Source organism: Sus scrofa, chromosome 2 (genome assembly GCF_000003025.6).
Source record: "Sus scrofa isolate TJ Tabasco breed Duroc chromosome 2, Sscrofa11.1, whole genome shotgun sequence".
NCBI classification, from domain to species: domain Eukaryota; kingdom Metazoa; phylum Chordata; class Mammalia; order Artiodactyla; family Suidae; genus Sus; species Sus scrofa.
The window spans coordinates 141056666-141083720 of record NC_010444.4 but is presented as its reverse complement, the minus strand read 5'-3'; the positions used below and the strand labels follow the sequence as shown (position 1 = coordinate 141083720).

The window sequence follows — 27055 nt, the reverse complement described above, 5'->3', positions numbered from 1 at the left end:
CCCCTGACGCTGCAGCCCAGTCTGTCCGCGGGCTCTCAGTCCCTCAGTGCAAGAATCTGCAGGGTGGTGGAGCTTGCAGCCTGCCCGAGGCCCGAGTCCGTGGTGTTGGCACTTCGCCCAGGCTGTGTGGCGGAGCATGTGGTCTTCAGGGCTACAGCTCCCATCTCTTCTGCAGCTCCTCCCGCCCTCGTCCCAGAGCCCCCTTTATGGCAGCTTAAAAGTCCTCAGCCACCATCCCTTCCTCTGCTTTGTGCTCTCTACAAATGGAAAATTTTTATGACAATGTCAAATCAATGGGAAAAGTTCTGAAAAGTAGGATTGAGAAATAAAGACCTCTTTGGCTTTTCTCCCTGCAAGGGAATTTGAAAAATACAGAAATTCTACCTTGTGTGTTAAATATCCTTGGGGTTGCCTTTCCTTTCCTTTTGAAAATTTTTTACATTAACCAAAAATCCGACAGAGATGCTTGTGGGAAGATAATTCTTTTTGGCTGGAGCTTAAGCTCCACGTTGTGAGCTTTTTAATTTTCTTTCTTCGATGGTGGGTTGGGACCCAACTGTGCAGTCGCTCGAGCTCATCGCAGTCCTGTTGCTGGGTGAGTCATCTCTGAATCTGTGTGTTTTCCCCTTGTACCTACCTAATGAAAGCCAAAGTAAATCAATTTTTAATCAAGGAGATGAATGACGGGTTTTTCTCTAGAAAAGAAACCACGAGACCCCACAGTACTGGATACAATAAGAAGTGAAGTTTTTATTTGCGTGTGTGCCGTTAGGCATGGCTTTAATGTCAGGAAAACAGGAGGTGCTGTTCAAGCAGTGTTTGGTTTTACGCCGTCCAGGGAGATGAAGGAGATGTGCATAGTTTGCACAGCCTGTGTGTTCCCAGCGTTTTGCACAGGTACATAGTACGTGGCAGGTGCCTGGAGACACCTGAACAAATGGAAAGATGATTTTGGCAGGGCCTTCCTTCTCCTCTTGCCTCTTCCTTCTAGCTTCTCAGTCTGCTTGTTTGTTCATTTCTTCATTTATTTGTTCATTCCTTCAACCTATATGTATTCCTTCTGGTCTGCTCTGGGGGATGAGAGAAGGTGGCAGTGAGTTGAGGCTCAGAACCATGGCTACCATACCTCCTTCAGAACTTTTTAATTCTTATTTTGGGAAGTCATTTTCTTCTTTTTTCTTTCCTTTTCTTTTTTTATGCCTCCGCATGCGTGGCATATGGAGGTTCCTAGGCTAGGGGTTGAAAGGGAGCAGTGGCTGCTGGTCTGCACCACAGCTCCTGGCAACTCTGGATCCTTAACCCACTGCCCGAGGCCAGGGATCGAACCTGTGTCCTCATGGTTGCTAGTCAGATTCGTTTTCCATTGAGCCACGACGGGAACTCTGGGAAGTCATTTTCTAAGCTACTATAAGCACCAACATCATCCTCCTGAAAATCACTTTCTTCTACCTGCTTTGTTGGAAGGAAGAGACTTGCGTTTGGCAGAGGGAGTAGGGATGAAGACTCTTGAGCTCAGGGCTGTCCCCATGGTATGTCTCCATGGGCTGTGGGCGTGGGAGGCCACGTTTGCCTCGCTGGAGGTGTGTTTCTCATAATCATAGGTTTGGCTTTGGGCTCCTAAGGCGTTGGTATCTCCAGAGGATTCATACGCGGCCCCGAGCCTTCTTTGCAGCCCACATTCCAGCTTGCTTCTGTGATGGAGTGGGTTCCCTGAGGAATGCCCTTCCTGTGAGGAAGAAAGTGGCTTTTACTGAGAGCCTGTCAGAGGGGCTCAGGAGACTGGATTTGGGTTATTCCAGAAACTCTGGGCTGACGGAATAAGAGATCATTAACGCTGTGCACCTCTGCTTTCTCATTGTGCTGCCTGGCTTGAGTTGCCCTCACCTGAGAAGTGGTGGCTGAGGGCGCGGGTCAGCAGTTTGGGCAGGTGACCAGGAAGAGAAATAGTAGATAAAACTGGCAGTGGTTGCTGATGGATGGGTGGGGGGAGAATGGAAGTGGGGAAGGGAGGGGGAGATGTGGAGAGCTTCTTGGTTTCTCGCCTATGCGGTAAAGCTAGGCAGCCCCGGAGGAGGGTCAGTAGAGTGGCTTTGGACTTGCTGAGTGTGAAACGTACAGAGAGGAGTAGAGCAAGGCCTGTCCTTCAGGTAGCGTCTGCTCAGAATCTCAGGCTGTTTTCCTGTTCACATTATTACTTGGGGTTTAGGTCAGTGTGACGGGATGATACAATCCAAGTCCAGTATCTATTTACATACTAGCTCCTCCTATTAATAGATGTTGAGAATCTGCAAGAACTAACAAACCATTGAATTGCAAGGCAAAGGAGCGAGTTCTCAAGCAGAATTCACAAACAGTGGTGACCCTCTTAGCTTAGCAGGCCTCTTTTTCCTCTCTCAAGTCTGCCTTTCCCAATGGAGCAGTTCTGCAAAGGAGGAAGATCCCAGAGGTTTGCTGAGACAGTGCCGTGAGCTCTGTTTGAAACCTTTCTGGCAACAGGGCTTCTTATATGTCGTGATGCCATGCCCCTTCAGCCCTTGCTCCAGCACTGTTGAAGTAAATGCCTGTTCCAAGTTTAATGCCTCCAGGCCCTCAAAAAGAGTCCTGCCTCCGCTTGGGATGCTTCTCTCATTGTCTTTGTTGGGCTGATTCCTTTTCCTCCTCCAGGAAGTCCCCTCTGATCCCCATCTCCTGCTGGAGAGAGCTGCTGTATGCTGCCTCAGAGGCTTCGAGCTGTCTGTGGCAGGGCTCTTCCAGCCCAGTGCTTACGATGACTCCTGTGTGACTCATCCGCTTCTGCTGCCCGCCTGGAAGCTCCTGGACAACAGGACTCCTCTTTTCTTGCTCTCTGTACCATGAACACCTGGTACATGGTGGTATGTCACCGGTCTCAATGACTGTGTGCTGAAGGTTGAATAATCAGCTGGTTGGGTGTGTTGGGAGCAGTGGCAACTGGGTATATATTCCTTAGTGGGTGGTGAGGGTTTATTCGTCTTTTTGTATGAACGAATCTGTGCTCTTCTGGTAGCTCTTCTGTATGGGAGAGTGAACAAGGTCTTGGCAAAAATATTCTTCTGCATTAGCTTGGCTGTTAAGTGCTCATCTGGGGCTGAAATGGCTTTGGCGTGGTTGTGAAACTGCAGGTAGTAAGTGAGCCGTGTGTCTGGACTGTGTGGGTGTGGTGCTCCTGGGTTTTTCTGAATGCTCTCCACGTTTCGGGAGCTACAACCCAAACATCTGGCTTCTCTGAAGCCAGGGCTTGTGCCGGGTTTTTTATGGGAGTGATTGCCTTTTCGGAGGAGAGACTGTACTATTACCCCAGCTTCTTCTGCAGTGTTTTCTCTTGGCATTACTGGGGGCTGCGGTGGCTGTTTTAGGGAGAGGTGCCACAAGAGGAATCCCTGAGCAGTGAGGGACAAGATGGAATAATTGGAAAGAATTGCCTCCTACTTTGTGTCAAGCCAGGCCCATTCGGCAAAACAGAAGGTGTAGGGAAGGTGCTCAGTGACAGAAACAAAAAAGTAAGACCAACTGAGAGGTGAGGGGGTAGTTTTGCAAGGAAACTAGAAAGAACTGGGGCTCCTGCTGAAAGGGTGAGGCAAGGAAGGGCCACTTGGCACTTCTCACACATCTTGATGCTCTTAAAATGATCTCATTTTGCTCATGACCCAGTGGGATTGGGCTTAGAGTGTCTGCTGCCCAAGCAGGGGTTCCAAGTGCTTATTGATCCTTGGCTGAATGTGCTCTGCTTGGAGGCTGTTTGTGAGACTGATTATTCCTAGGGTATGTTTACCTGGGCAGGTAGCAGGTTCTGTGAGAAGGCTAGCTGGCAAGTCATCCCCATGGAGCTTACTGTGGCAGGAGAGACCTCCTGGGGTCCCGATGGCATCCCCATCACAAGCTCATTCACTGGAACCTAGAGCACCTTTGTAAGCTCCAGTCTGAGATACTGCTATTGGCTGAGCTGTACCCCTGTCAGTTGCAAGCTGATGACTCTGGCAGGCTGGAATTTGGTTGGTGGCATCTTTCAGGGCCCTCTGACCTTACCTGCTGTCCTGTTGTAATCCCCCTGTACACATGCTTCAGAGTATTGTGATATACCGCTCTTAAGAACAGATTGCAGATGGGAAAAGTGTCTCTTGGGTTTTTGTGTGCTTAAAAAAAAAATAAAAAATAAAAAATATTGTAGCCTGGTTTGGCAAGTTTCCAGGCTCAGGATGTATTTGTCATGTTCTTGCTACCCTGTGGAGACCAGCAGAGTCGTAAAGAGAAACAACCTCATTAAGAGATGTAGAAGAAGAAAACTGGCATCTCCCGGCCCTTCCCTAGGGGTTTGGGCCCCTCCGCCTCCTCCTCCTCCACAGCCTGCCAAGGCCAGGGCCTGAGAACTGCTCCCTAGGGCATTGTGTCCTGTGCCAGTGTCCAAGGACCTTGAGGAATTTAATTAAGCAACCGATAGACCAGGGGATGTTTAAAGTGTGATTTTGTTGACATTAAACACAGTTATTTAAATATTAGATAATTAGTTCTTTTTAATATTGCTTCTGAATTCAAGTTGGTTACTGTAGTTGACATAGATACTTGAGAAACCCAAGTTCAGTCTGGAGGCGTGGGACACAGTTGTACGTGGACTTGGAGGAGGAGGGAAAGAGAGAACACATAATTTACAGCTGCTGAAATAATTCAGCTGTTTCCTTTGCTGATTGCTCTCCTCCTCTGTACTGCTGATGCAGTGAATTCTTAATGGGACGGGCTCTCACTGTGCCAATCAGGGTTGAGATGAGGCCTTTCTGATTGTTGGGAATAATAAACGCTTAAGGTTAGGAGGAACGCTTTAAATTTGAAACTGATGCTACATTCCCCGTTAATCCCAGCACAGGAGCTGAGCTTTGGGGTGTGCTTTGATACGAGGGCTGCAGCTTGTGTGAAAGCAGACACTGAACTGTGGAAGTTACTGATTGGGTCACGAGGGAACGTTGGGAGATGAGAGTCGAGGGCTACTCTTCAGTTTACAGAGCTGCAGACAAGCTCAGTTGCCCATAGACAGAGGAGTTGCCTCTATGAGTGGTTGGTGAGCCCTTGGAAGGTCTCCCTTCTTGAAAAATCTGCTCTGCACACCTGCCAGGGTGTCACTCTTCTGGATTAAGGTGTTCATCTGCTCACCTGGTCATCTCTCCACCTACCCATTCATTCATTTATTTATCGGCCACTCTTTGAGTGCCTGCTGTGTCCTAGACCCGGCACTAGCTAGGGATAGAACAATGGGTGAGGAAGGAAGGAGGCTCGCTCCTCAGGGAGTTCCTGTTTATAGTGCAGTCGGGTGGATCTTATGACAGCTCTGCAGAGACTTGTGGAGGTACATGGAAGACCAACAAAATATGGCAAACAAACCCAGTAAGATATAAAAGTGATCATCTGACCAGGTTGGACTTATCCTAGGAATGCAAGGTGTTTTCACATTAGAAAATGTATGCATAAAATTTGCTGCTTAAGTAGGTTAAAGGGAAAACTACATGATCATCTTACAATAGGAAAAAAAAAAGTGATACAAATGTAACACCCATTCATGAGAAAACGTCTTAGCTGTTTAGAATAGAAAGGCCCTTCCTTTCCTTGATCAAGATGACTACCAAAAAAACTACAGAAAACATCCTTTTTTTTTTATTTCTTAAATTTTTAGAAGCTAGAACAAAGTAATTAATGTACTCATTATCCAGTTTCAGGAATTACCAACTCATGGACAATCTTATATTCTTTTTTAAAATATATATAACATAAAATTTACCATTGGACCATTTTTAAGTGTATAATTCAGTGGCATTAATTAAATTCACTGTCTTTCCGACCATGGCCACTGTCTGCTTCTAAGATTTTTTCATGACCTCAAACAGAAACCGTGAACCCATTGAGCGAAATTTCCTTTTATTTACCCTCTTCCCGCAGCCTCGGGGGACTTGTGATCTACTTTTGTCTCTTTGATTTTGCCTATTCTAGATATTTCATAGGTGGAATTATACAGTATCTGTCCTTTTGTGTCTGGCTCATTTTATACAGAAAATTTACATGATTTTATAATGTTTTCAAGGTTCATCTATGTTGCATTGTGCATCAGAACTTCATACCTTTTTATGACTGAATAGTATTTCATCCATCAAACTGCACTATAAATACGAACTCCCTGAGGAGTTCTGGTTTAAAAATCTGGTTTAAAAATTTATTCATCTATTGTTAGATACTTAGCTTATTTCCCCCACTTTGGCTGCTGTGAACATGCACATGCTAGTATCTATTTGAGTCACTGTTTTCAGAAATTTGAGTATATACCTCGGAGTGGAGTTGCTGGGTCATATGATAATTTTATGTTTAGTGGTTTTTTTTTTTTTTTTTTTTTTGCTTTTTGCTTTTCAGGGCCATACCTGCAGCATATGGAAGTTCCCAGGCTAGGGGGTGAATTGGAGCTGCAGCTGCTGGCCTATGCCACAGCCACAGCAACACTGGATCCAAGCTGCATCTGTGACCTACACAGCAGCTCACAGCAATGCTGGATCCTTAGCCCACTGAGCAAGGGCCAAGGATTGACCCGTGTTCTCATGAATACATCTGGTTTGTTACTGCTGAGCCACAATGGAACTCCCCAGAAGTTTCTAAATTTTGATGAAGTCCAATTTATTTTTTTCTTTCATCATCTGTGGTTTGTGTCATATTTAAGAAACTTTTGTCCAATTTGAGTTCATGTAAAACTATCTTTATGTTTTCTTTCAAGAATGTTATGGTTCTGGCTGTTAAATTTAGGTCTTTTGATTCACTTTTAGTCAATGGCACCCTTGTTAAAAATCGATTGATGTAATGATTTAAGAGTATATGTTCATCCTTATGTCATTACCTTGCTGTTTTGGTTATTGTGTTTTGTGGTAATACTTTGAGATCAGAATGTATGAATACTCCAACTTGGTTCTTCTTCAGGATTAATTTGGGCAGGGTAACTTGAAATTCCGTATGAATTTTAGAATGAGATTTTCCATCTCTGTGGAAAACACTTGGGATTTTGACAGATTGTGTTGAATTTGTGTATTGCTTAGGGTAGTAGTGTTGTCTTAACAGAAGTAAGTCTTCCAATCCATGAACCCAGAACATCTTTCTTTGTATTTAGGTCTCCTTTAATTTCTTTTAGCAAGATGTAGTTTTGGTCAGTTTGATTAATATGTGTCTTGGGATGTTCCTCCTTGGGTTTATTTTATAACATACTCGTGCTTCCTGGATTTGAGTGAGTGGTTCCTTTCCCATGTTAGGGAAGTTTTTGGCTGATATCTCTTTGAATATTTTTTCTGTCTCTTTCTCTCTCTCTTCTCCTCCTGGCACCCCAATAATACAGATGTTGGTGCATTTAACATTATCCCAGAATTCTCTGAGACTCTCTTCATTTCTTTTCAATTTTTTTTTTCTCTTTTCTGTTCCACATCAGCGATCTCCACTAGTCTGTCCTCTACCTTGCTTATTTGTTCTTCCGCCTCCTGTATTCTGCTGTTGGTTGCTTCTAATGAATTTTTTATTTCAGTTATTGTATTTTGCATCTCTTCTTGCTTAAGTTTTAAATCTTGTATTTCTTTGCTCAGTGTTTCCTGTAAATTAACCATCTTTGCCTCCACTTTATTTCCAATGTCTTGCATCATCTTCAGCATCATCCGTCTAAAATCTTTTTCCTGGAGGCTGAGAATCTCCAGATCACTTAGCTGTTTTTCTGGGGGTTTTTCTTGTTCCCTTACCTGAGTTATAGTTCTCTGCCTTCTCACCTGTATAGGTTTTTGGTGTGGCGTCCTTTTTGCAGATAATAGAGTTGTAGTTGCCCTTAATTCTGATGTCTGCCCAACTTGTGGCTGAAGTTGATAGGGGGCTTGCTGTAGGCTTTCTTTTTTTTTTGGTCTTTTTTGCTATTTCTTTGGGCCGCTCCCGCGGCATATGGAGGTTCCCAGGCTAGGGGTGTAATCGGAGCTGCAGCCACCGGCCTACGCCAGAGCCACAGCAACGCGGGATCCGAGCCGCGTCTGCAACCTACACCACAGCTCACGGCAAAGCCAGATTGTTAACCCACTGAGCAAGGGCAGGGACCGAACCCGCAACCTCATGGTTCCTAGTCGGATTCGTTAACCACTGCCCCACGATGGGAACTCCTGCTATAGGCTTTCTGATGGGAAGGACCGGTGCCTGCCTCCTGATAGGTGGGGCTGATTCCTCTCCCTCTGGTAGGTAGGACTTTGTCTCTGGGTGAGATTAGAGGCGACTGTGTGCCTGGGAGGTCTTGAGGCAGCGTGTTTACTGATGGGTGGGGCTGTGATCCCACCTGGATTATTGTTTGGCCTGGGGCTTCTCAGTGCTGATGGGTGGGGCCAGATTTTCCCAAAATGGCCACCTCCAGAGAAACACATGCTGATGAATATTCCTGAGAGTTTGCCTCCAATGTCCTTCCCCCAATGTGAGCCACGGTCTGTTTTCCCAGGAGTCCTTCTAAAAACCGCAGTCAAGTCTGACCTAGATTCCTATGGGGGCCTTTGCTTTGCCCTTGGACCCAGTGCACGTGAAAGTCTGTGTGCACCTTTCAAGAATGGGGTCTCCTTTTCCCTCAATCCTGTGGAGCTTCTGCGCACAAGCCCCATTGGCCTTCAGTGCCGAGTGCTCAGGGGGCTCTTTCTCCCAGCACCAGATCCCCAGGCGTGGGGGTTAGAACTCTCACTCCTGTAGAGGAGTCTCTGTGATACAGTTACTTTCCAGTCTGTGGGCTTCCCACCCAGGAGGTATGTTGTTGCTTATATTGTGTAATCGCCCCTCCTACCTCTTGAGATGGCCTCCTCTTTGTCTTCTGAAGTAGGATATCTTTTTGAAGGTTTCTAGTCCATTTGGTTGAAGGTTGTTCAGCATTTGGTTGTAATTTTGTTGTTTTTGTGAGAGAAGGTGAGCTCCAGTCCTTCTACTCCATCTTAATCCCGTCCTCCAACATTACTTCAATATGCTGTAGTTTGTTGTTGTTGTTTTTTTGTCTTTTGTCTTTTTGCCTTTTTCTGTGGCCGTTCCCACGGCATGTGGAGGTTCCCAGGCTAGGGGTCGAATCGGAGCTGTAGCCACTGGCCTATGCCAGAGCCACAGCAATGCGGGATCTGAGCCGCATCTGCAACCTACACCACAGCTCACAGCAACGCTGGATCCTTAACCCACTAAGCAAGGCCAGGGATCAAACCTGTAACCTCATGGTTCCTAGTCGGATTTGTTAACCACTGAGCCATGACGGGAACTCCGTTATGTTAGAGTTTTGAGTGAGCAAGTTTTTCATCTTGAAGTCTTTCTTCCTTGATTACATTTATTCCTGAGTATTTCGTTCTTTTCGATGATTTTTTATTTTTTTTAAGGGCCACACCCATGGCAAATGGACGTTCCCAGGCTAGCAGTCAAATCAGAGCTATAGCTGCCCACCTACACCACAGCCATAGCAACATGGGATCTGAGCTGCATCTGTGACACCTTTACCACAGCTCATAGCAGCACTGGATCTCCAACCCACTGAGCAAGGAACATGCTTCCTCATGGATACTAGTCTGATTTGTTTCTGCTGTGCTGCAATGGGAACTCCCATCCTGATTCTTTTTTAAAGGGAATTATTTTCTTGATTTCCTTATTTATTTATTTATTTATTTTTTATTGTTATTCCCCCAAAATCCCCCCCTTTTTTTCCCCACTGTACAGCATGGGAACCCAGTTACACATACATGTATACGTAATTTTTTCTCCCATTGTCGTGCTGTGTTGTAAGTATCTAGACATTGTTCTCAGTGCTTGATTTCCTTTTTGAATTGTTAGTTGTTAATGTATAGAAATACAACTGGCTTTTGAGTTTTGATCTTGTAGCTGCAACTTTTGTACTTGGCTGAGTTCATTAGCTCTAATAGTTTTTGTTTGTAGATTCTTGAGTGTTTTCTACGTAAAAGATCATATCATCTGCTAATAGATAGTCTTGCTTCTTCCTTTCCAATATGGATATCTTTTATTTGTTTTTCTTGCCTAATTGCTTTGGCTAGAACTTTCAATATTATGTTCGATTTAAGTGACAAAAGCAAGCATCCTTGTGTTGTCCCTGATCTTAGGGGGAAACTTTCAGTCATTCATCATGGAGTATGATGTTAGCTGTTGATTCTTTATATATGACCTTCATTATGTTAAGGAAGTGATCTTCTCTCCCTGGTTTATTGAGTGTTTTTATCAAGAACGGATTTTGGATTTTGTCAGATACTTTTTCTGTAACAATTGAGATGATCATGTATTTTATTTTCCCTTCATTTTATCACTGTAATATATTAAATGGCTTAATTTTCATGTAATGAACCACCCTTGTATTCCTAGGATAAATCCCACTTGATTGTGTTATAGAATCCTTTTGATTTGCTGCTGAATTTGATTTACTAGTATTTTGTTGGGGGTTTTTGCATATGTATTCATAAGGGATACTGGTTTGTGGTTTTCTTGTAGTGTCCTGGTCTTGCTTTGTTGTTAGGGTAATTCTGGTTTCACAGAATGAATTAGGAGGTGTTCCCTTTTCTTCTATTTTTGGGAAGTTTTAGAAGGATTGGTATACTGGTACCCTTCTTAATAGGCACTTTGCTGGCTAGTGGGCTGTGTGGCATGGGGCTCTTTAGAGCTCTGACATTGAAGTTGGGCCAGGTTAACTGTTTCTTTTCTTTCTTTTCTCTCTCTTTCTGTCTGTCTGTCTGTCTGTCTCTGCACCTCCATTTTGGCCACATATCTAGTGAGCCAGTCATACTGGCGATGCAGACTGGAAGTTGCCTGGCAAACAGGGTTAAGTTAATACGTTGGATTTTAAGACTGCAGCGTTTTCCTAGTGCTCTTTACTTGTTGAGTGGATGGTCTTGCTGAACAAGAACAAGGCCTTAGCCATGTCAGGGACCAGAACAGATTAGCAGGTAAGGGAATACATTCTCTGTTGAAAATAATACTTGCTTTCTTGAGAGTTCCCCTTGTGGCTCAGTGGGTTAAGGACCTGTTAGTATCCATGAGGATGCAGGTTCCATCCCTGGCCTCGTTCAGTGGGTTGAGGATCTGGTGTTGCCACAAGCTGGTGTGGCGTAGGCTGGCAGCTGCAGCTCCAATTGGACCCCTAGCCAATCCTGGAAACTTTCATATGTCACAGGTGTGGGACCCCCGCCCCGCCACCAACCTCTGCCCCCCTCCCCAAAATTGTTTTCTCATTTGTCTAATATTTTAGGAAGAAAGACTTCATTGAGTACAGCTTTTCTTGATGCTTACTTCATGTCTGATCATAGATGTGGCCACACACACTTTTTCCCAAAGTACTGGTACTTCGCATGTGTATGCCATGGTGTTCTGCTTCCCTCAGCAGTATTTTATGTTTTTTTTTTTTTTTTTTTTTTTTGTCTTTTTGCCATTTCTTGGGCCACTCTCGTGGCATATGGAGGTTCCCAGGCTAGGGGTCGAATTGGAGCTGTAACCGCTGGCCTATGCCACAGCCACAGCAACGCGGGATCTGAGCCGCATCTGCAACCTACACCACAGCTCCCAGCAACGCCGGATCCTTAACCCACGGAGCAAGGCCAGGGATCGAACCCGCGACCTCATGGTTCCTAGTCGGATTCATTAACCACTGTGTCACGAAGTGAACTCCAGCAGTATTTTATGTACCTGTTTTCATGTATCACCATCGCCCATGTTTTCACCTGTCTTAGTGACAGTATTATTTTCCATTGTGTATTCTAGATGACTCCTTTTTAGACTTTGATTTTATTCAACCAACAATGCTTTCTGAGTACCAGACTCAGGCTGGGCAGTGAGGATCCAGCAGCAGATTAGATGGGCAGTTGTCTCTACCTCTGGGACTGACTTCCAGTCAGGTGGGTTCTAGTTGCTATAGGCTCATGAAATGGAATTTCACTGACCATGTAACACAGCCTCGGAGAGGAACAGGAGGTTGTGTAGTCTCTAGTCCTGGCTCCTATTGCTGCTTTCCAAAAAGCAAGCAAGGGGAGTTCCCTTGTGATGCACCAGGTTAAGGATCTGGCATTGTCACTGCAGTGGCTAAGGTCGATCCCTGGCCCAGGAACTTCCACATGCCAAAGAAATTAAAAAATAAAAATTAAAGAAAGGCAAGTGAGGCCTTGGCAGGACAGTGGCAGTTCTACTCTCAGCAAAGCCTAGTATGGGGAGCGCTGGGACCATGGCAGAGTCGGCTCTGAAATGGGGCTGCCGTGGCAGGGGGGGCTGCTGTTTCCTAGGCAATACTCTGCTTAATATTTTTAGTGCGTGGTCACGGCAGAACTAAATGTGGTTTCTGATCCCAAATTGGTAATAAATGTAGACATATTTAGAGTCAGAAACAATGCATTTTAAATCCTCTGCTCCTTAATTGTCTTGCCAAGTGCTGAGTTTAGGTTTCTTTGTTTCTTGGCTACCTACCCAGCCTCCCACCCTCTCTCAGAGAAGGCGCCCAGAGTTTCTCTGGGTGTTAGGTGGGATTGTGAAAGCCGTGAGTTATGGCTCCCTGAGCTCTGTTGAGAAGCATCTGATTTTTGTGTTTCTGCCCACGTATGTAAATGTGTACATTTAAAAATTCATTCTCCTTTCAAGATTTTAAGAATCTGGGATTATAAATAGTCTTGGACTCTTAGGCATATTAAAAGTAAAATATGATGTTTCACTTACTGATTTACCTGGAAGACATAGGCAGTGCCAGCCAGCATGGTAGTAGCAAGTTCAGTGCTTGGTGACCATCCTTGTGCAGCCCACGTGTTTGTGAAGTAAATGCTGTTTTCTTGGGGTTCCTCAGATTAAGAATCACCCAAATTGTTGCCTGTCTCATCATTTCAGAGTTGTAATTTGGGTCTCAGGTTGCCCAGAACAGTATCTGTTTTCTCATGGCATCTTCCTTAAGAGGGCTTTCTTCTTAATTGCACTGTCTGAGACTCCTACGTGAAGAGCCGTGTTATTCACTGATGGCGAACAGAACACAAAGCACCTGCGGGCAGTGAAGGTCTCTTTAGTATATTCTTTTCTACAGTATGGTTCTCAGTGTGCTTGGGAGACCTGAGGTACCTGTTTCTAGAGTGTGAATGCTGATAATCCAAAGTGCCAGGCTGGCTGGCACAGAATAAGGGCAGGTGTGCTTAGTGATTTCCAGATAGTGCTTTGGGGCTGTGGACTGGAAGTCATGCCGTCCTCCCTGTCATGGTCCCGTTATGAGGCCCTGACCGTGGCTGGAAGTTTGGAGGCCGCGGGGAGAGGAAGGGCGCACTCTGATCCGTCCCCAGTCCCAGACTGCGGTGGGTAGTTGAGTATACGAAAGGCTCTGGTATTCTTTGGGAGCAGGCTATAAAGAAGGCCGTCATGCTTACTGTTAGGAGATCGAGTTATCAGTTTAAAAGGAGAGGGAAGGAGGTGGCCCTGGCGCCCTCAGTCCCTGGAGAGCAGCTGATCCTGTCTGTGGTGGTCCAAGCAGTCTTAAGTCTGCTGAATTTGCCTCTGCTGCTCCTGCCCTCCCTTTTCTCCCTTAGAGGCAGGGGAGCAGCAGCAGGAATTCGAAGACAGACTTAAGTCACCAGGAAGCTGGGCTCTGAAGTGGCTGTTCTTAGTCAACTCTTCAGTGGGCACTGACGCAGATCCAGCCAATATCATCTACAAGTTTCGATGAAAAAAAAATTCAGTGGAAATGCCTCTGTAGCCACCTAGAGAATAGTCCACCTAGAGTGTGTGGCCAGGCCTGCGGCTCAGGGAAGCTGAGTTCCAAGGAGAGGTTTGGTGATGAGAACAGAAGGCAGTTCTATATGGGGATGAAGCCTCAGTGCTTTTGTTCATCCTGTTCTTTGTTTCTCTGACAGTATTGTTAGCTTCTTGAGCCCTTGATTTGTGTCAAGCACTGTGCTACATGTGTCATATCATAGGAAGTTCCTTTTGTGGCTCAGTGGGTTAAGAACCTGACTAGTATCCATGAGGATGCAGGTTCCATCCCTGGCCTCGCTCAGTAGCTTAGGATTTCGCGTTGCTGTGGCTGTGGTGTAGGCCGGCAACTGTAGCTCCAATTTGACCCGTAGCCTGGGAATTTCCATATGCCACAGGTGTGGCCCTAAAAAGAAAAAAATAATATGTCATGTCATCTCGTTTATTACTAATAACCATTCTATAGTCATTATCAAGTCCCTTTTTTGGGGGGCCATGCCCATAGCATGCAGAAGTTACTGGGCCAGGGATCAAATCCACACACTGCAGGGACCAGGTCCTTAACTCACTGAGCCATCAGGGAACTCCTTGAGTCCCTTTATGATGAAGGAATTGCAACTTGGAGAGAGGTCAAGTAGCTAGTCCAGAGTCCCAGCACTAGTTGAGGAGACTTGGGTGGAAATCCAGAGCCCACATTCTTTAATTACACTGGAGTGGAGATGGAGTTGAGTGGAGCTTCTGGTATCCTTGGCTGCTATTGTCCAGACAGGCTGAGTCCTCTCAGAACCTCACTCGGGTCAGGGAGCAAGTGTAAGGAGTAGACCTCCTTGCCCGTTTTCTGCTAGGAACTTTCAATCCAAGACCCAGTGGAAAGCATGCCGACTCTATCTGCGGCATTATTTCTCTAATTGGCCTAGTTCTTTGCTGGTGTGCTTAGGCAGGCCCCGTTCACCTTTGGGGGCTCTGTTTTCTTCATCTGCCATGTAGAACTTTCCCTGACTTGTGCTTTTCCTGAGTGGGGAATAGGATGATAGAGTAGTTGTAAATGAGCTTGGATATCATCTTGGCCAACTTTTGCCCAATATAGTTGTCTCTTCCCCGCTGCTCAGGTCTTTGCAGACAGTTGGGTCTGTGTAAGGGGAGTGCTTGGTGCTGGACTCTGCGGGGGGAGCAAGGCTGCTTTTCTTCTTGAACAGCTGAAGAGCCTGAGTTAGGGGAGGTTAAGAGGTCAAGTCACACAGGTTGCCAGTGAACTGGTTGCATTCTAAGTCAAGGGCATTCTTCCTCTTGAATGACTGTGGGCTGGCTGGGCTGTGCCGAGGCGTTTAGTAATCAAAGTGTGTGTGTGTGTGTGTGTGTGTGTACGGTGTGCAGAACTTGGACTGGGAGAAGTGGGCCTCTCCACAAGAGGGCCCCAGTAGGCTCATTAAAAAATTTCTCTCCTGACACAAAATGTGTGCATTTTTATTCACCCTGTTGCAAAACAAATAAAATGAATGGCTGATTTCATAGGCACTGGAAAGACAGCGTGGTCTGGGGCCAAACTGGCTTTGACTCCTGACTCTGCCGCTCTCTGGCTCTGTGAACTCGGGCAAATTACTTAACCTCTCTGAATTTTAGTCCCCTCATGGGCAAAATGAGCAGCATATTAGAACCCCATCAGGGGGGTTTTGTTAAGAGTAAATGAGCTTAGAACTTTGCTTGGAACATAGCAAGTGCTCTGTAAATGTCGACTGTAATTATTATTAGAATTTATTTTCCTCTGGGCTACCCAAATGCTGCATTTGAATACTGGGGCGTTGGGTGTCATGGGGGTATTTCTCTTTATCCCTCAGTCCATGTGCTCTCGCTATGCTTATTACAGCTCTACAGAGTGTAAGGACTAAAGCTTCAGAGCAGTGGAGAAGGTGGAGTGTGCTCGATGGAAGCTGGCTCTTGGAGCGCTTGCCTCCCGGCCTGCTCCCTCTTCTGGTGTGACTGTGCCCGTCACTATCCTGAGGCCGTGTGTTGGGGGTAGCTCTGTGCCATCATGGGAACCTGCTGTATGGCATCAGAGAATCTCCAGAGGACCCCTGAGGTCGGTTTGGTCTGTTAGCATTGTGACTCTAACGACCACTTTGAAAAAAACTGCATTTAGAGAAGTGGCCGCAACTCTCCAACTGGTAGTAGATCTACTTCATCTTGCAACGTGTTCTACCCTTGTGCCTCTATTTCTTCACAACAGCACCCTCTTTTGAAGGGCCCTCAGGCTGCATCATTGCCAAATCCAGTGGCTTTTCTCATCCTCATTGTGACCAAGCTCTTGGCTTTGTTGCCCACAACTTGATTTTCTTAGGATTCTCTCCCTTTTTTTTTTTTTTTTTTAGGGCTGCACTTGCAGCCTATGTACGTTCCCAGGCTATGGGTCAAATCAGAGCAGCAGCTGCTGGCCTATGCCACAGCCACAGCAGTGCTGGATCCGAGCCACGTCTGTGACACAGCTCACGGCAACACCGGATTCTTCACCCACTGAGCAAGGCCAGGAATCAAACCTGCAACCTCACAGACACTATGTCAGGCTGTCAACTCGCTGAGCCACAGTGGGATTCTCTCTTCTCTTGACCCGCGTAGTTGGGCACTATTGGCTCTTCGCCTTGATTCCTAGATCACTCGTCTTTTTTCCTAACCTTCTGTTGCGGCTTAAAAGCTCTTCTTGGCCCAGTGTTCCTTTCTTAAGTTTTCTCCCTAATATAGGGACTCTATTCTTGTTGTTTTGCTTGTCCCTTGGGGTGATGGCACCAAAATTCTTGTTCTCTCTACCTCTATGTCTCAATAGGCATGAAGTTTCCGAAGCCTTCCTGGATCCACTGACAAGCCCTTGCTTGAGGGCAGTGATCGCTGGTTCTTTTGTGTGTAGATATGCAGAGCCTGCTGTTTCTCTTGGCTCCTTAGCTGTCCAAATGACGACTGGACCTTAAACTCCCTTGCACCTGAACAGGATAGGTCTGGAGAGGGCCAGGCTGGGCTCCCTTTTATTCCGTCACTTTACTTGTCACTTGATTTCTTTTAGGTAGAGCCACTGTCTTTTGTTTCTGAGATTGCAGTTTCTTGCTCATGTGCTCAGCTACCTTCTTGAACATCTGTTCTCTTCTCTCCTGGGGTAGGAATGGCATTGGTCACATCCCCCCATTTTGGAGTACCGAGTGTTAAGGAGGGGTCAGGTAGGCCCCCTCCCGAATCTATCCTGTCCCGCATTGCCCTCCTTCAAGAGCTCTGGGCCCAGCTGGGCCCATGGAGCTCACTGGTAGGACCAGTACCTGTCTCTGTATTGCCACTGGAAAGGCCTCACCCGTGCTATCCCTTGCAGGCTGTACAAGCAGATTTTGGCCTTGTAACTCTCTGGTCAGGCAGGGGCTTGGGACCGTGGTGAACTTTCTACCCTCCGGTGGCCTCCTCTACTCACTTGCCTTTTAGGGTGCCTTGAGTTTGTTGGGTCGTCTGCATTTGCTTGGCCCTCAGCATGACTTCATATTGCGGGCCCATGCTGTCGCCGTGACGCAAATGGTCAGTGGCTTAAGGAGGTTCCAAGTCCAGCCTCCCAACCAGTTAGGGACTAGACAGGGGTTAGAAGCCACATTTCTTTTGCAGTTCAAAGCCGCTTTTCTTTTAATTGTTGTCTACTTCTTGGCTTGCTGTTTAATTGAGGCCTTGGGGGAAGAAGCTTGTTTGCCTGACGACTCCAAACTTACTTCTCTTGTCCTTCCAATTATTCTTTAAAAATCCATTTCTTTTGCTACGCCTTTGCACATTGTACTCCCTTGTCAGGGCTGTCCTTTCCGTGTCCTCTTGGCGTTGTTTCTTCAGCTTCATATTTGTCTGCTCACATTAGGCGGGAAGCTTTTGTTTGTGTAGAGGTGAGTGACTCTGTGTGTGTGTGAGTTTGTGTAGCACATCAGTAGTGATGCACGTGTGTTGGTGGGAAGAGCTCATCCTCTACCCTTCAGTTTGTGATGCAGACGATTGTTTCATAGCTGTTCCTGCCCCTGAACGTTCTGCGTGACGGTGCCGTGGCTCTCTGGACACGGAGATGCTGGGAAGAGCACTGAGGGGGGTGGGTCCGCCTCGGTGCCCAGCAGAGCACTGGGGGCTCTCCATTTTCAGTTGTGGGGCGTCTTCCTCTGACACGTTTCCTTCACTGCCTGAGAGTGGATAACCAGCAAAAGACTTTGGGCCTCGCGTTTGAGATGGGGGGTCAGCTAGAGGGTATGCAGATCCTGCAGGAGGCAGGAGCTCTGCAGCGTGTTTTACGGTCCTGAAACACTCTGACTGCCTGTGGGTCCAGAGGAAGGCACGCTGCCCAGTCTAATGATGGTGTGGTAATTACGTGCCGGGCATTGTGCTGGGCACTTTCCATGCATTGTTTTATTTAATTCTCTCTAACACTCCTCGGAGGAGGAGCTCTTACTATGCTCATTTTTCAGATGAAGAAGCTGAGGCCTAGTGAAGTGGTGTGTCCACGATCACCTGGTTAGGAAGCGGCCTCAGATCCGTCTGACTCTAAATCCATGTACTGTACTTTTCAACCTGATGTATTAAATCTCTTTGCTTCAGTTTCCTTCTTAGAAGATGGAAGGAGAAATTCTTGGCCTTTCACTTTTCCCAGAAGATTTGGGGAAATAAATACGTGAACATACACTGTAGGTTAAGAACATGAACATTTTCTAAGATGGAGTTCCCTGGTGGTCTAGAGGTTAAGGGTTCTGCATGGTCACTACTATGGAGGGATTTGATCCCTGCAGGGCCCAGGAACTTACACATGTTTGGCCAAAAAACAAACAAACAAGAACCCCTACCCAAAACACTGTTTTACAAGACGGAGCTCCATGAGTTCCCAGGCAGGCTGCTGAGGTGGCTCTGCCTGCTCAGAACACTTGTGACTGAGTTCCTGTTGTGGCTCAGTGGTTAGCGAATCTGACTAGGAGCCATGAGGTTGCGGGTTCGATCCCTGCCCCTCTCCCCCACGTAAGCTCAGTGGGTTAAGGATCTGGTGTTGCCGTGACCTGTGGTGTAGGTTGCAGACGCAGCTCAGATCCCGAGTTGCTGTGGCTGTGGCATAGGCTGGCGGCTACAGCTCCGATTAGACCCTTAGCCTGGGAACCTCTACATGCCACGGGTACCCCTAGATGAGACCAAAAAAAAAAAAAAAGAAAGAATTAGGTCTGCAGTTATAACTTGGAGTTCCCATTGTGGCTCAGTGGTTAACGAATCCAACTAGGAACCACAAGGTTGCAGGTTCGATCCCTGGCTTTGCTCAGTGGGTTAAGGATCTGGTGTTGCCGTGAGCTGTGGTGTAGATTGCAGACGCAGCTCGGATCCCTGGGAACCTCCATGTGCCGTGGGTGTGGCCCTAGAAAAAAAAAAAGCAAAAAGACAAAAAAAAAAAAAAAAAAAAAAAGGAACACTTGTGACCTTTACCTGTTCTCCCTGTGCTCTGGCCCTAAGACTGGAGAGCAGCCATTCTCCATGGGGCCTGTCAGCTTCCAGGGTCTAGCAGTTCCACTCCTCCTTCCTCTGTTGGCTTCCTGCCATCCTTATGCCATTCTTTTGTTTTCTTGCCTTGAGAGGAGATAAAAATGAAGGGAAGATGTCTTGTTTATACAGGGCCTGGTCCCCTCGTGTCTGCATTGAGAGGAGAACATGAGGCACCAGGGAGATGAGGGCTGGTGAGTCCAAGGGCCTCCTCCCACCTGCACCCCAGGCCTCTGCTCTGGGCAGCAGTAAGCTGGCAATACAGGCTGCTGAGAGCATCCACCTCTATTTAAGTAGAAGTACAGCCTACCAGTGGCCAGTTTGGATAGAAAAATGGGCATCTCAAGCACCTTATTATCTCTTCCATCCCAAAGCCCAAGGATAGTTAAGGAAAGAGTTCCTGGTGGAACACTGAAATATACTTCCCTTTCCTGGACTGAGAGGTGGTGGTGTAAGTTAGAAGAGGCCATAAATGTCAGCTGTAGTTCCCTGTTCTGTTGAGAGCCAAGGATGATGGGAGTTTTTTTCTACAAGGTATACAAGCAAACCCAGGGTCACTGGGTGGCAAGTGATTTGGGGAGGGCACTAATTTCAGGCTAAGTGTGCCAAACGGTGCCTCAGTGGGGTTGCGTGACTTTGGCTTTGCTCAGGGTCCGAGATTTTCTTTGGCTTCTGCTGCTGCATAGGTCCCTGCTTGTGCTGGTGGGCTGTCCTGGCAGAACTAAGAGTGGGCCACTTCCCTTCCCCCTCTTCTCTCCGCTCCCCCAGCTTCAATGCAAAGCCCAGGGAAAGTTTGCCAGCTTGCTCTCCACCTGCCACTTCTTAGAAAGGACAAAGCCCAGGTTACCTAGTTGCAGGCCAGGCCTTAAGCGGACACAGGACAAGAATTTCCTCTGTGGCACAATGGAATCGATGGCATCTTTGCAGCACCAGGATGCAGGTTTGATCCCCAGCCTGCCACAGTGGATCAAAGGATCTGGCATTTCTGCAGCTTCGGTGTAGGTCGCAGTTGTGGCTCAGACCTGATCCCTGGCCCAGGGATTTCTATATGCTGTGGGGCGGCCAAATAAAGAAAAGAAAAAAAAAGAGGACGGAGGACACCATTACCCATCCCTGCATGCTACAGTCTGTACTTGTTTTCTGGGTGCTCTTGCAAAGCCTGGGCAACTGTCTCATACCTTTCTCCCAGCTCCTAGGCCTCTCCCCACGGACACCCTGACCCCAGCCATATTCTCTCTCTCTCCACCGCCCCCCCTCCTCTCTCCGTTTCATGGAAAAATATATGGAGGCAGTGAATAGGTCAGGTGTGCAGTCCATGTGGAAATAGGGGTGTGGGGATGTGGAGGATCCATTTTTGAATCGATCTCTCATTCTTAGTATTGGCAGAAAGTGCTTCTGAGGGCGTTAGTGTGTGCAGGAGATAGAGGCTGCTGGGAGCCCTGTGGGAGCTGCCGTTTCTCCTGCCCACCCCCTCCCCTGCAGGAGGTGGGGGAGCAGCCGTTTGTGCATCAGCTGTCCCCAGCCTCTTCTTCCTCGGCCCTTTTTTGGGCCTCTTCCTTCTGCTCATTTGTCTTCTTTGCCCATGATTTCATTCTCATTTATCTCTCTCTCCCTCTTCATTTTTTCCCCAGCGTCCATTCCAAGTGTTCATCCCTGGCTGTGAGAAGGGAGCGTCTACCTTGTGTGTGTGTGTGTGTGTGTGTGTGTGTGTGTGTGTGTGTGTGTACATATGAACAGCCTCGTGTAGGGGAGGGGACATCTCTGGCTTTTGGGGATGGTCGTATGTCGTCCTGATGATGGTGAGAGTCCCCTACTTCCAATTTTATTCCCCCTTTGCCCACAGCCAAGGATGCAGGAATACAAAGGTCTAGGGCATTGTAGGACGCTCCAGGGCTGTGTCCTCTGGAGACCCACCTCCTTGGGCCTTTCTAGCCTTCTCATTCTTAGGTGACAGCCTCTGCCCCTTGTTTGTCTCACCAGCACACCTAGCGTGGCCAGGCACCTGTCCAGACCCTAGTGCTGTGCTGTGAACTCACTTTGTGTCTTTCAGTGTGATGGGGGCCCCACAGAGCCAGGTTTCTGGGAAAGCTCATGTGGCACTCAGCCGTCGCATTTTGTCTGCAAAAAAGAGGGGAGAAACTGGCAGAGAGCAAAGGCTTTTGCTGCTGGGTGAGTATAGCAGCTATTTTTAGCTCCCAAGCCTTTGCTTTTCCATTTGGCTGTGCTTTTTTAGCACAGTGCCGGTCCAGCAGGGCTGTTTTCCTCTGTGGCTCCAGATGTCCTTAGGGAAAGTTTCCGTCTGTCCCTGAGAAAGTATGGGCTGGGCACAGGGGTGATAACTTCTGATAGTGTCAGGCGGGGCTTTGGGTTCCAGTGCAGTCCTGTTACAGGACCAGTTTATTGAGGTGGAACATGGGAGTGTGTGGCAGGAATAGGAAGGAGAACAGGGATACTCCTCAGAGATGGACCCCCCATTAATTCAGCTCAGACTCTATTGAGTAAACTGCCTGAGGAGGTGAATCAGGGCTGAGTGATTAACATGTAAAGCTTTTATAAGGGTCTGAGCCGATACTGACACATGCTGAATTTTTCTTTTTTTTTCTTTTTTCTTTCTTTTTTTTTTTTGTCTTTTGTTGCTATTTCTTGGGCCGCTCCCGTGGCATATGGAGGTTCCCAGGCTAGGGGTCGAATCGGAGCTGTAGCCACCGGCCCACGCCAGAGCCACAGCAACGCGGGATCCGAGCCGTGTCTGCAACCTACACCACAGCTCACGGCAACGCCGGATCGTTAACCCACTGAGCAAGGGCAGGGACCGAACCCGCAACCTCATGGTTCCTAGTCGGATTCGTTAACCACTGTGCCATGACGGGAACTCCTGAATTTTTCTGATACTGACATGTTGTGAATTTTTCTCAGGTTTTTTTTTTTTTTTTTTTTTTTTAAGTTTGTTTTTGCTTTTTGTTTTATGTTTTTCGTTCTTTCCTAGGTAATTGCCAGTTTGGATTAAGTTCTTTTGACTTCCACTCGAATTTGCTGATCAGAATTTTTTCACTACTTCAATTTGGCTGTTACAGATATTTCATTTAAGTGGAATCAGATAATGTCTATTCTTTTGCGTTTAGCTTATTTCATTGGCATAATATTTTCAAGTTTCGTTCATGTTGAAGCATGTATCAGAATTTCGTTCTTTTTATGGCTGGAAAATAAATATTCTTTGTGTGTATATACCACATTGGAAAAAAAAGTCGTTTGTTTGTGAATACTCGTTTTCACTTTTTTGGCTATTGTCAGTAATGATGCGATGAACATTCACATAGAAGTATCTGTTTGAGTCAATGTTTTTAGAACTTCTGGGTGAAATATATACTGAGGGGTGGAATTGCTGGATCGTATATATACAGTAGTTTTGTTTATATATAGTACTTCTATATTTAGCTTTTTGAGGAACTGTCAGACTGTTCACAGTAGCTATACCATTTTACAGGCCTGCCAGCAGTGTACAAGAGTTTCAGTTTCTCCACATCTTCATCATTTTGTTTCTTTCTTTTCTTTTTTTTAATTATAGCTGCAGGAGTGGGTTTAAAATGGTACCTTATTGTGGCTTTGATTTGCATTTCCTTGATGATTAGTGATGTTGAGAATCCTTTCACATTCCTTTTGTCATATGTTTGTCCTCTTTGGAAAAATGTCTGTTCAAGTCTTCTGCCCATTTTTTTCTTTCTTTCTTTTTTTTTTTTAGGGCTACACTCGAGGCATATGGAGGTTCCCAGGCTAGGGGTCTAATCGGAGCTATAGCTGCCGACCTACACCACAGCCACAGCAACATGGGATCCAAGCCTTGTCTGTGACCTACATCATACCTTACGGCAACACCGGATCCTTAACCCACTGAGTGAGGCCAGGGATTGAAACTGCATCCTCATGGATACTAGTCAGATTCGTTTTCGCTGAGCCACGGCAGAACTCCTCCTTTGCCCATTTTTAACTTGAGTTGGTTTTTTTTTTTTTTTTTTTGTTATTGAGTTGTAGAGTTGTTTATATATTCTGGACACTAAACTTTATCAGATAGGTGATTTGCAGATACTTTCCTAATTTCGTGAATTGTCTTTTTACTCTCTGAGTAGTGTCCTTTGAGGCACAGAAGTATTTTAATTTTGAAGGAGTTCAGTTTACTTTTTTTCTTTGATCACTCATGCTTTGGATATCATATTTAAGAAACTATTGCCAAATATGAGGTTATGAAGGTTTTCCCTGTGTTTCTTCTAAGAATTTTAACTTTTAACTTTATTACTTTTATCCATTTTGTTTGTTAATTTTTCTATATGATGTAAGGGAAGGGTCCACTTCATTCTTTCGCATGTGGATATCCTAGAACAGTTTGTTCAAGAAACTCTCCTTTCCCCATTGAATTGTCTTGGTCCAGATTTTTTTTTTCTTCATCTTTTACTGTAACATGTATTCAGAGAAAGAGCTGGGGGTGGGTGGAATCTCATCACAAGAATAACCAAAAAAAAAAAAAAAAAAGAGTGTAGTTGCAAAGGCCATAGCTCTGAGAATTAAAGAAGAAATCCATCTCTCTCCAGAAAATAAAATGGAGGTGGTGGTGGATTAATCCATGCCATTGTTGAAAATTAGTTGATTATATATGCAGTCATTTCTGGGCTCTCCGTTTAATTCCATTGACTGTATATCTGTCCTTATTCCAGTACCACACTGTTTTGATTCGTGTACGCATTGTAGTAAGTTTTGAAATCAGGAAGTATGAGTCTTCTAACTTTGTTCTTTTTCAGTATTTTTTTTGTTGTTGTTGTTGGTCTGGGTCCTTCCGTATGTATTTTAGGGTGGGTTTCTCCATTTCTGTAAATGTCACCATTGGGATTTTGATAGGGATTGCTCTGAATCTGTGTATGTTGCTCAGGGTAGTATTGTCATCTTAATAATATGAAGCCTCCAGTGTATGAACACGGGATATCTTTTAATCCTTAAATCATTTAAATTTTAACAGCTGCTGGTGCCTGAACTTTTGTTTGTTTTACTCTCTGAAAAGTAGTTGAAAAGCCTTTGTGGCTTGGGAATATTGAACCTTGCTGTTTTAAGGGATTACTAGTGGTATCTGTCTTCAGGTGTAATAGTGGATACTGTTTAGAAGTGAATGGTTCTAAAGGCTTATGTGGATTTGGGCCCATACCTTTTCACACACGTATTGGTTAGTTTCCTTCTTTCCTCACCATAGCCAGTACCATCCTGTGTCACCGGAGAACAAGTGGATAATGAAGAAGGAAGGGACCAGGGCTGTTACAGCTCATGCAAGGGTCCTGGTTGACCGAACAGTTTCAACCACAGCATATCTCCCCATGTGGGAGATGGAGGCTTACTTTAGGTCGATCTACCTCTGTGGTAGAAGACCTGCGACTTCTGTGCAGGAAATATGTGACATCCTCTGCCGTCTGTCAGATAGGTGCCATTCTAGGAATGACTATGCTGAGGGACGGGAGAGGGTATCAGGCACAAGCTTCCTGCTGACTTTCTCTTCTCTGTGTTGACTTCCCTCAGGCCTTGCCAGGGCCTAATCCTTTTGAGGATGGCTCGTCTGGGCATTCTGCTGGGCCTGCTGATGGCCGCCTGCTTCACCTTCTGCCTCGGTCGTAAGGACTCGGTAAGTATGTTACCACCGGTGGAGGGCGCTTTGTGGGATCTAAGAAAGCCTCCGTGCCACCACGGTTGCTGTGGGAGTTTCTTACAGAAGAGGGACCAGGGCTGGGTTACAGCGTATGTCTCCTTCTTTCCCCTACCCCTTAGGCCTCTGGCCTCTTTTGAAAGCTTAGGATACAGTGATGATGCCGATAAGCTTTGTATTACATGCGTTATGTGTACTCTTACCTAATCCCCTCAACCACGCTATGAAGTAGACAACTGCAGCCATTCCCCTCAGTTTGAGAATGAGGAGACTAAGTCTCAGAGCTAGTAGGCAGCTTGGCCAACATGACAAGGCCAGTTTGTGGTAGAGCTGGAAGATCAGATTTCTCCCCGGAGCTGGTTGCCTGTGTGGTGAGCCCCAAGTAAGGCGGCTTCTTCCCCCAGTCCCCTCATCCATGTGCTTTCTCTGTCTCTGTCCCTTTCCCTCTGTCCTTTTGTCTGTGTCCTTTCCAGGCTCCTCTTAATTAACCCAGAACCTCATTGCTCAGGGTTTCTGTCACTGCCAAACGCAGGGCCGAATGCCCAAGAAGGCCCTGAGCTTGGCCTGGCTGCAGGGCGTCCTGGCCCCATTTCCCTGACCTGCCCCAGCAATAGCCTGCCCTTAGCCAGCTCCCAGTGTCCTCTCTTTTCTTTCCCTTGAGATGCCCTGATTGTCGGCACTCTTGACAGTTTCACCCTCCCCGGCCACCTTCCCCAGCCCCAGGGGTCCCACTTAAATGCTGGGTAAAGTGCCAGAGGCTTTGGAGCCGGAGCGCCTTGAAATGCAAATGATAATTGTGATGAATTTAGTACCAGTCCAGCTCAGCTGAGGTTCACCTCTGGCTCATGGCAAGCTTCCACCTTCTATCTGAAGTCATTTGTTTTCTCTGTCTTTCTCTCCACTTTGTGGAGCAGGAGAGAATGTACAGTTAGGAGTCACGAATCCTTTTGAGCTTTTAATGTTCTTTGACTAAGATCTTGTTGCTGCCTTTTTTTTTTTGGCCTCTCTTCAAGGACGATGAGAATGGGATCCTATTGGCTCCTGAGAGTGGGACTGGCCACAGCTTGAGGTTGGGGCTGTCTCTGTCATTGCCTGGCCCAGAAAAGCACTCTGATGTCTTGAGGGATCGGGGCTCTGTCCCCTCCACCCTGCAGCTCATGAGGCTCCGGCTGCCTCCCTATCATGAGGTTTAGCAGATGCACAATTAACAAAGGCATGCTGATGAATTTCCTTAAGCACTGTGTGTTAGTAAGTCCCTTTCGGATAACAGTCCAACCAAATAGATGGGTTTTCAGAGCCATAATTATTGTGGCCCATTTATATTAGCTCTATTGAGTCTAGTCTCAGAAAAATGTTAATACTGACTTTCATCAGCAGAAGCCGCCTTTATCCTTATGTCTGTTCCTAAGCTGTATCCATTTGTCATAATCTTTCATCATGTGCTAAGTACAAGTAGGAGTTGAAGCATCTTTTCTCTCATGCCATAAAAATTGCTGCCCTGATGGCATTTAAAATCCAAATTATGCAGCCAGCCACCTTCACAACAGTGAAAATGGATGGGGAAGGAGGAGGGGTGGTTATAATCCTTTTTTCAGAGCCTGGAGTCCAGGCAAATGTTCCTGGTGACCTGGAATTGTCCACCCCAGCTGCATCTGTACAGGTTAATGGCCACCTGGCAAAGGGTGGCTGTGTACGTATGGGTATGACCTGAAGCCAGCCCCCCTTTGCTGGCTCCTGCTGTGGTGCCTCCCTGGAGCGGAGTGAATGCTGGAGGAATGTGGCTGTGTGCTACTCTGGCTTTCAAAAAAAGTGGTGGACAATGCGGGAGGTAGTGGAACCCAGTGGAAGCAGCACAGACCCTTGCTAAGCTCTCTTGCCTCCTACCTTGGCAGTTTGATCATTTCTGAACTTTTGTTTCCTCATGTGCAAAACAGGGTTGGTTCCTCTCAAATTTTAGTGTAGATTAAGTGTGATTATATACGTAAAGCACCTGGTATTGGGCCTGGCACAAATAGTTACTGGATGGTCAGTACACGTCAGCAGTTACTTTTTTTTTTTTTTTTTTTTTTTTTTGTCTTTTTGCTATTTCTTGGGCCACTCCCGCGGCATATGGAGGTTCCCAGGCTAGGGGTCGAATTGGAGCTG

At 46.4% G+C, this 27055-nt stretch overlaps 1 protein-coding gene across 5 annotated transcripts in view; it reads left to right on the top strand.

Moving 5' to 3' along the window:
• SIL1 (SIL1 nucleotide exchange factor) overlaps positions 1-27055 on the top strand; it is a 234032-nt gene that overhangs the window by 34481 nt on the left and 172496 nt on the right. For 4 of the 5 annotated variants that reach the window (XM_021084842.1, XM_021084843.1, XM_021084844.1 and 1 more), the window contains one exon: positions 24787-24889. In XM_021084842.1, coding sequence (XP_020940501.1) covers positions 24815-24889 — 75 coding nt within the window. In that variant the 5' untranslated portion in view covers positions 24787-24814. Of the gene's footprint in view, positions 1-21283; positions 21403-24786; positions 24890-27055 lie in introns of all 5 variants that reach the window. The other variant, XM_021084846.1, reaches the window with a different exon arrangement.